At 39.9% G+C, this 9,208-nt stretch overlaps 1 protein-coding gene across 1 annotated transcript in view; it reads right to left on the bottom strand.

Moving 5' to 3' along the window:
* Nucleotides 1–352: 352 nt before the first annotated feature.
* The window catches only part of LOC100564467 (catalase), a 22,145-nt gene continuing 13,289 nt past the window's right edge, over nucleotides 353–9,208 (bottom strand). The window contains exons 7-13 of the mRNA XM_062967865.1: nucleotides 9,189–9,208; nucleotides 8,911–9,063; nucleotides 6,507–6,645; nucleotides 4,765–4,895; nucleotides 3,033–3,140; nucleotides 2,241–2,327; nucleotides 353–865 (exon numbers count right to left, since the gene is read on the bottom strand). The exon at nucleotides 9,189–9,208 is cut by the window's right edge and continues 172 nt beyond it. Coding sequence (XP_062823935.1) covers nucleotides 815–865; nucleotides 2,241–2,327; nucleotides 3,033–3,140; nucleotides 4,765–4,895; nucleotides 6,507–6,645; nucleotides 8,911–9,063; nucleotides 9,189–9,208 — 689 coding nt within the window. The 3' untranslated portion in view covers nucleotides 353–814. The remainder of the gene's footprint in view (nucleotides 866–2,240; nucleotides 2,328–3,032; nucleotides 3,141–4,764; nucleotides 4,896–6,506; nucleotides 6,646–8,910; nucleotides 9,064–9,188) is intronic.

Raw genomic sequence — 9,208 nt, 5'->3', positions numbered from 1 at the left:
GGAGCTGGAGGTGACAGAGGGAGCTCATCCACTCTCCTTGGATTCAAACCGCCGACTGCCAGCACAAGGGTTTAAGCCATTGCACCACCAGGGGCTTCTAGATGTATATCAATTTCAGAAGATTTACTTATAACCATCTCATTTTCACCAATGAGGGAACCATGTGCAAAAATTACATCCAAGGAAAATAGCACACATTGTGATTAGATATTACTGGTTAAAATACAATACTGTAGAATAGGTGTTAATAAAAGAGCCAAATGCTACCACTGAGAAAACCTTGCTGTTTCCAAAATGCTGGTATTTTGTAATTAAGAGATGCCATCACAAAATAAGAACCACAATGTTAAGATAATGTGCTTGATTCAAAGCTGGTTCTAATCTGGCAGGTTATGTAACAGACTGCATCTCCAATAATGAATCATCAGTTTTAAGCCTACTTCACATAAAAGGGGTATAGTAAATTAGTACACCAGGCAGAGGTATTACAATTAAAAAGTTGTTTTTCCCTAGCATATGAACATGAAAAAAATACTGCAGACATCCAGCCAAGTGTCTGGGTGTCTGCAGTTAAAGGTCTTCCTAGTATTATGGATGTTCTCCTTAATAAATAAGTGAAAGATTTGTTAGAAAACAAATTATTTTGCTTGATCTGCAGAACTTAACAAAATTTTACTGCTTGGTGTTAAAAGATATTTCAGAAAACATGGAAACATTTGTTAAGGCACTGCATGTATCATTTTCCAATTAGATTGATTGTAATTTCATGAGATAATGCTCTAATCAGAAGAACTGGTATTTCAAGATCATGCCATTAGTTCTTTCCAGTCTTAGATGAGGCTTGTGTGTAACAGTGTACTGAACCCTAGGGAAAAAAAGACAGTATACATTCAGAATCTTTGCTTTTTAAGTGGAAGGGGTTTTTAGCTACTAATTTTTTAACTAGTCAATATTCCTTTTAAAAAAAAGACAATTTACTCCCATTCTTTTTTCAAATACATGTTTAGAAACAAGCAAGTTATCTAGTCCAAGTTAAGTGTGAATGTCATATTTACCACAGAAATAAATACAGTTCTCTTTAAAACATTAATACTGTTTAAATTTAATTTAAATTAAGGAGTTTCTGCCTTCTGCTAAGAGTGTATTTTCATTTGGTTAAACATATACTGTTATCCCTGAAAGAGAAATGTGTAGTAATAAAGCTAACAATCCTTTTAAAGTGGAATCTTATTCAACACTGCAGAGTTCCAGATACTAAATGATGTTAAAGGACACACTCTAAGACTTGGTGTTCAGGTGTGCCATCAGCCCCAACATCAACTTGTTTGCTTGGGTTTTGGAAATGTATAATTTATTTCAGTTAATTCTTGTCCCCATTTCCACCCCAAAAAACCCTTAGCCTGAGGAAATAGAGGAGAACATGTCACAAGTCCCACATCATTTAGGTCAGCGTGGGAGCAATTTTTCCTGTATGTGGCCACAAAACACACCCAGGCTGATCCAATTTTACTTGGGGAAAACCACTTAGCACAGCTGCCCTTCAGATGCAGGATTCGGGCTTTCCCCTGGGTTACTTATGATACTCTAGAGACCTGCAGCTGGTCTCTATGGCAGTCCAGACACCCAACAGCCTGGGCCGACTCCTCCCTCCCTCCAGTTGCTCCTCCCAGCCTTCTTTGTGAGTCACAAGACACAAAAGGGGAGCTTCTGAGCAAATGACATGTGCATGCAATGATATGTGGGGACAGGGCTCAGCAGAGCTGGGAAGTGTGGATGTCACCACTGAGGTGGTTCAGCACATCCCTTTAAGCACATTTTATTGGACTGTGTAGAACCACTGCCAGGAACAGATATGGGGGCAGTCAAAGACTAGGTCTTATCCCACAAGATACAGCTCCAAATGACAGATAGCTCACATAGATTTACTGAGATACTGAAGATGACTTGGATGAACTTAGCTTTAATGCAGTACGAGACAGTGAATATTCACAAAACACACTTGTGTGCAGCCATAGAGAGGCCATCTTGAGGGGATCTGCAATCTCTACTTGCAGAGAGTTACTCCACGGCAACCTTGAAGGTTGGGTTTTATGGAGGGCGTCCTTTCTCCTCCATTTATAGTTTTCTCTTTCCATTTTCCACTCTCTCCATCTACAGATATTCATATTTTAATGGCTTTTGTCAATATTTCCTAGTCATCTCTTTTTACACAGCAGTTTGAGATGAAATAGCTCCCATACCTTTTTGGAGTCTTGAGCATTGTGTTTATCCAAGTGGGCCTGGATGCGTGCACCATAGTCAGGATCAACATCAGTGAAATTCTTCACCTGGACCACCAAAGGAGGTTGAAGCAAACAGTTATTTCTTTTTCATTCCCAGCTACTATATGGGCTCTAGAATGTATGCCATTAGCTATGGAGTAGTAGATGTAACAGACTGATTGAATGTTAATTAATGTTGTTCCCTATGTTGTTCCAAATGACTATACATAATTCAGATTTCCAGTTTTCTGTGTTTCAGTGCAGACTTATGTTTCTTTGGCATGCACTGCTCACAGTTAATCAAAGGCTTTCAGTGGTATGGAATGGGTTCTTTATTTTAGCTAGTTGTCACGAATCAAAAGAGAAGTTTTGCCGTACTTTATATGGGAGACTAGAAAATAATTAAGAATGGTGTTAATTTTTCTGTGGAAAGAAAGACTACTTATTCTACTGTTATTTAATCTACTGCAACTGAGGTTTTCACTATTATTTCATCCTTGTGTTTTAAAGATGTTTCAGAAACAGCTTGAACCTTTATTGTCTTAAGACCTTTTTTCTTTCCACTCATGCATCAGTACTTTTGCATTTTGTATTTCTATGCATTTTATTGTCTTAATACCTTTTTTCTTTCCACTCATGCATCAGTACTTTTGCATTTTGTATTTCTATGCATTCTGACATCTGTGTGTATCCTTTGCTCTCGAAAATTCTCACAATAGAAGTCTTACCAGAAAAATCAGAACTAACTGAATGTAATAGTTTACCACTTACAGCTCTCTCCTGAATGAAAAGCTGAGCATCCTTAAGAAGGCCAGCAATGTTCTCACAAAGTCTTTCACGTTCTTCCTCTGTCAATACTTTGGTATAGAAGACCCGTACCTTTAAATGAAAGTTGAAAGCAAACCCTCTATTACAGATCCATCTTGTTGCTATTTAACCATTTATACTTTTTCTAAAATAAGACTAGAAACTGTGGGCCTCATATTGTATCTTTGGGGGTTTTAATCACTGCCATTAATAAAGCAATGGGTATCAGGTCTATTCTTGAAGATTTCTCTCAGGTTTACTATTTGAGATATGTTGTTTCCTTTATAGCACTGACCCACATATCAAACGGCATATATTATTTTAATGCATGCCTACAAGCAGCAGCTAATCTTCTTCTGGCACAAGATGAAATGTTGAAGCAAAATATGACCTCTAAGGGTCGTTCTACACACCCAAACACAGTAGAATGATCAGGAATGGGGTATCTAGATTTGTGCCAAGGTAGTACTCACAGCAAGCCATGAAGTCAGGTCGGCAGCTGGCAGCTGTCTGCATTGCACAGCACCAAGCAGAGTCCAAATGTCTCATTGGCTCCAAACCGATTCAGTGGTTGTCACTGGGTGGCCACCCTTACTGCCTCCTCAGCCTAGTTGCAACCATTGGGCATGAAATTGGTGATGGCCATCTCTTGACACATGTAGTGACACTGGGCAGAGCACCAGAGCAACACAGGATAAGGAAGAAGAAAGGAGGAGTTGCTCTCTCTTACCTCCTCCAATTACTTTGGCACTCCAGCCAGCATACCTACATGCTCCAAACCACATCCACTAGCAATTTCATGCCCAGTGATCACCAATAAGCTGAGAATACAACAAAAAGATGGATGTATAAACAGCAGTGGTCAACTGTTCACATGTTCCGAAATGTTTACATGTTCTAGCCTGCTGCTGTACCAAAAAACCTGGTGGGCAAAGCCAGGGGAGATTAACCCCACTAGCATCGCCCAACCAGGTCTCGGTAATACATGCCAGATCAGCTTGTTCATCCATTATCAAGTCCTGGATGATAGTTGTTTTACTGTTAACTGACCTGATGTTTAACAGCAGCAGTTTCAACCTGCCACCTTGGACATTCAGGTTATTTACCAGAGGAGACAATTTGGAGGCAGTAAGAAATCTCCTATGCTCCCCATGATGATAATAATATTGTCTCCTCCTCCCATATCTCCTCCTGCTCTGAATCACAACCCTCTCCTCCCTTTGTAAGTGCATCTCTCCACATTAAACAGACTAGCCAACTGAGATAGAAAGCTCATATATATATTAAACATCACATTAGAAACAAGGAGCGCATTAGAGCCAATCCAGACATCCCTCCCCATCCAGCTCCCTCCTTCTTCTTCCCACCCCTTATGACCCTTCAGTGGTTTCCCCGTATTACCATGTTACGCTGCATGTATATCCTTAAAAACATAAGTGATCGCAGTAATAGAATACATATAAATATACAAATTTTATTGTTGAAAACGTCTTATATTCTTGAGGATACATGTTCTTTCACAGAATGTTAACAGGTATATGACATATGGGAGATTGCAAATCACTTAGAGCTAAAAAAAATATGCTCTGCATTTAGCAGATATCTCAAGGGAATCAATTTGCCCCATTAAAAAAAAACAGTTTATATAGGCATTCATTCCCAAAATAACATAATAGACCACTTCCGTTCTGCTTACCTGAGATAAATTGTCATCATTGTCATCATTGAAGCGCCGTATGTCGCCTGAGATATTTTCACAGGATTCCTCCAAACAGGGCCAGTCCTCAGGGCCACTAAAACTGTTTGGATAATAGTTTGGAGCACCACCTAGGAAACAATATGTATTTTACAATTACAAGTGAGGAAGAAATATAAAATATTTTAAGGAGAAGGTCTTAAATAGTTCTGCCACCATCTTCACTTGAAAGGATCTTTGTGTGAAAATATTTTCAGCAGTAAGAGACTAAAAATCCTTCAACCAAGGAAATCTGACAGTGCCTTCTGTAAACTCTTTCTAACGTTAATGTGAATTATTAAAGGATTATTTCTAAAAAGAGATATCACAATTACCTTGATTGCCAGATATAATATACCCATTAGACAGATGGCAAGCTCTATAGCAGGGTGAAAGTCAAAAGTAGGATAGCAATGTTATTTTGTAGAACTCCAATATATTCATGATAATTCAGAAGACAGCCTACATGCCGTTTAAACACCTCCGCAGAAGCAAATAAGTCTGGCCTTTCACTTAATATTGAAAAAATGAAAGTGCTCTACCAGCAGACACAAACCAATCTCTCTACAATGCCGGCAATTCAACTTAATGGTGTAATAGTAGAAAATGTTGACCATTTCTGCTACTTCTCCACAAAAGCCAACATTGATCCAAAATACAACACTGTCCGAGCATTGTGCAGTATTTTTTCTCCCAAATGAAGCAGAGAGTGTTCAAGGACGGGGACATTCATAAGGATACTGAGGGTGCTTCCAGACAAGCCTAAAATCTCCTTTGACATGAATTACCGTCCACACTCCCCAGGCTTTCTGGGTGGTGGGGGGGTATAGCTACATTCCATCCCGATTACAATTGGGATGGCTTGCAGCCACCCTAAAGCCCCCCAAATTTCCCTATAAAATTAAATAAGACATATCTGGGTTCCATAACTTTGCTCCCTGCTCCCCCCCCCCCCCCCCCCCCGTCTCCTGGTGCATTATTTTCTCATGCCAGGAGGGCACGTGGAGAAATGTTATGGTGGCCAGGTATGTTTTATTTAATTTTTAGAGGGAAATTTGGGGTTTGGGGGGAGGTGATGGGTGCTCTTTCAGTCCAGGAGCCCAAAAGAACTGTGATAGCTATGTGGATTGGGCCTGGCAATTGTGTGACGCAGTCCCCAAATCCACATAGAACCCACACCTGGTAAGACCTGGATATACCTTAAGATTCACATCTTACCTGGTATTTAATTAATTCAGAACAAACCCAGAAAACCCTAGTTTATTCCAAATTAATTTATTTTTACCAGCGGTGTTGTTTGGACACCTGGTAAAACACAGACAGTGCCCAGGATATGGGCCTCTCTGGATGGGCCCCAAGATGTTTGTTTATATTTGTATTTATAAAGCTATTGTCTTTCTAAATCTGTTGTATGGATGTCAGTTGTTACCAACAATGCTTTGGATTTTGAACACACATGAATAGAGGGCAAAAGGGATAAACGTGCCAAGAGGAAGAAGGCATGTCAAGACAATCTTTGTTGTGACTGGCTTCTATCTGGAAATCTATGCTCACAATGTAAAAAACCATTCAGATCCAGAATAAATTTTCTTCAGATCCACTGCCAAGACTCTACCTCTGGAAGAAAATCATACTTGACTAACGGTGACCACACATGATAAGCATTATTAAAGAATTACTTCCAAAAAAGATACCACGATTACCTTGGTTGCCAGATATGGACGTTTGCCCATCTCTTTGGTAATTGGCTACTCGGGTTCGGTATGGGCAATTTACAGGAATTTGCAGATAATTGGATCCTAGACGGTATTTCTGGGTGTTTTGATAGGCTATGAGACGCCCCTAGAATAAAATATCACAAAGACAAGTGTGAACATGAGTAATTTCTTTTTCAACAGGTTTCAGTCATTCTTTGATTTTGGCCTTGCACAATTTTAATCATGGCAAGATCAACTTTTTAGTCTACTGATGCTCCTACCACCTTCAGAGCAGAAATGTGACAGTTTAAATGATATCAACCTAAAAGAAGATCTGCTAGACCAAACCAAGGTGTTATTTTATGTATCAAGTACTATACCTGAGATTCCAGTTCACCTTCGCAACAGCTCTGTGGAGTAGGTTTGATAGAAGAAAATGACTGGCCAAATGTCACTAGGAAGCTTTATAGCATCTGGAGGATTTGAATTTGGTTTTCCAAGGTTCAAATCCTCCAGGTCAACTAAAACATCACATCAATTCTAAATCAATACACATTAATAAGCGCCTCCTAAATTTCTGTTTTACATTTTACTGACTTAATTGTGGAAATGGCTCTGAAGAAAATGGCCAACACAGAAGGTTGTAGAATGGATGGAGAGCATAGCTGGGGCTGCCAATTCCTGCAGTGCCAGCTCTTCCTCTCCAACCAAGTTCTGTGCTTAAGGAGCATGGAAGGGGGAGCCAAGGAGCAGTAGTCAATGGTTTTGAACCAAGTGGTTCAAACTCACTCTGTGTTTGTACTGACCAGATCTGGTCTTCACTCTGGTCTGAGAATGGAGTATAAAAGCAGTTGTGGGAGTCTCATCCCAACAGCTGCCTTCTGACTTTCAACCTGCTCACCCACCCATGGTTTGAAATTGCTTCTTCTGCTGGCTTTACCAATGTCATAATTTTGGGAGGAAGGGGAATTAATTGGCATGGATCCTGAATCTGGTATTAGGAAAATGATGATGAAGAAGATGTATTAATACCCTTTTTTTTCTCTGCCAAAGGAGAGTCAAAGCAGCTAACAATAAAAAAATGCATGTATGAATTGTCAAAGTATTTGCAGCGCAGCTGTAGTTGGATGGAAGCAGTGGAGCGCAGAACGAAGAGACACTCAGAGACGTTGATAAAACTATTTACAAAGTTTTACTGTATGCAGCAGTAGTCAACACAAACAGACTTGCAGATGACAGACGAACACCGGACTGTTCTGTTCTCCGACAGAACTTGACTCGAACTCTAGGCAGGCAGAACTCAACTGAACTGACGCAATCAGTATGCACAAACACTTGTGTCTGGATACTCCCTAGTTCCAGCCACACATCAAGGACATCACTCTTTCCACACTATGGTACATTCTGGATGATGCAATCAGTTGCAATACAAGCATGGCACAAACTGCATTTAAACACTATCAATACACAAATCCCACATTAACATGAATTAAAATCTAACAGATACAAACATTAAAATGGGGTTAACTGTATTAAAAATCAACAGTTAAGATCATCAAAACAATTTAAAACACATAAAAACCTCTCACTTGGTCTTAGGTTTATTCTATACTTTCAAAGCCTGGTTGAAAAGAAAGGTCCTAGCCTGGCAATGTAATGACAGTAGGGAGGGGGCCATTCTATCTTCCATGGGCTGGGAGTTCCAGAGTGGAGAGGCTGCCACTGAGCCTGCAAAGGTAGTGGGACTGAGAGAAGGATCTTAGGGCCAGGGCAGGTTCATACCAAGAGATATGATCTGTCAAATAGCCTGGATCTAAACCATATAGAAATGTATAAGTCATAGCCAGCACTATGAATTGGGACCGTAAACAGACTGGCAGCCAGTGGAGCTGTTCAACTGGGAGTTGCTCTCCCTGTAGCCAGCCTCAATTAGCAATCCAGCCACTTTTCATTGGACCAGCTGCTGTTTCTGACCACTCTTCAGAGGCAACTCCACACAGTAATCCAAATGAGATGTAACTAAGGCATGCACCAGCTAGGACATATCAAGGAATCTGCACAGTTGATACACAAGGTTTTAATGTGCAAATACACTCCTGGACACTGCCAAAATTTGGAAGTCCAGATTCAATACTGAGGTGGGAAGGAGTAGTAGTCTGCATATAGATGGCACCGCAAAACTCTGGATGACCTTTCCCAAAGGTTTCAAATATATACGCTATATTTGTTGGTGGAGGATGTGGGACAGCAAAAATGAAATAGAAGAACAATACAACATACAAAAATAAAGGTTGGTTAGAAAATAAAGTCTCACTGATACATGCAAAATGCTTACATTTCCTATTATACTGCAGCTTAGAAAGCTTAAGAACATGCCATCAGAGGTGAAGAAATATTAAATAGCCTATACCTGCAATATTTTATCAGGGCTAGGTTCAATTCCTGGAGGCATGTTGCTTGGGTCAAAGGCAATTTGTTCCACTTCAGCAAAATAATTGACAGGATTCCTGTTTAAAACAATCTTTCCCACAGGAATGAGAGGATAATCCCCGTGAGGCCAAACCTAGAAAATAAGACAAACATTTTATTCCAGTCTTCTCTCGGATCAAAGTTTCCAGACTTGTAAAACAGAAATATACCAACATTTCTTCTCTATATGCAGTATGTGAGAGAAAAATACATACTTACCTTAGTTACATCAAAGGGAT

The sequence above is a fragment of the Anolis carolinensis genome, chromosome 1 (assembly GCF_035594765.1).
Source record: "Anolis carolinensis isolate JA03-04 chromosome 1, rAnoCar3.1.pri, whole genome shotgun sequence".
NCBI classification, from domain to species: Eukaryota; Metazoa; Chordata; class Lepidosauria; order Squamata; family Dactyloidae; genus Anolis; species Anolis carolinensis.
This window is presented reverse-complemented; position numbering and strand designations above follow the sequence as displayed.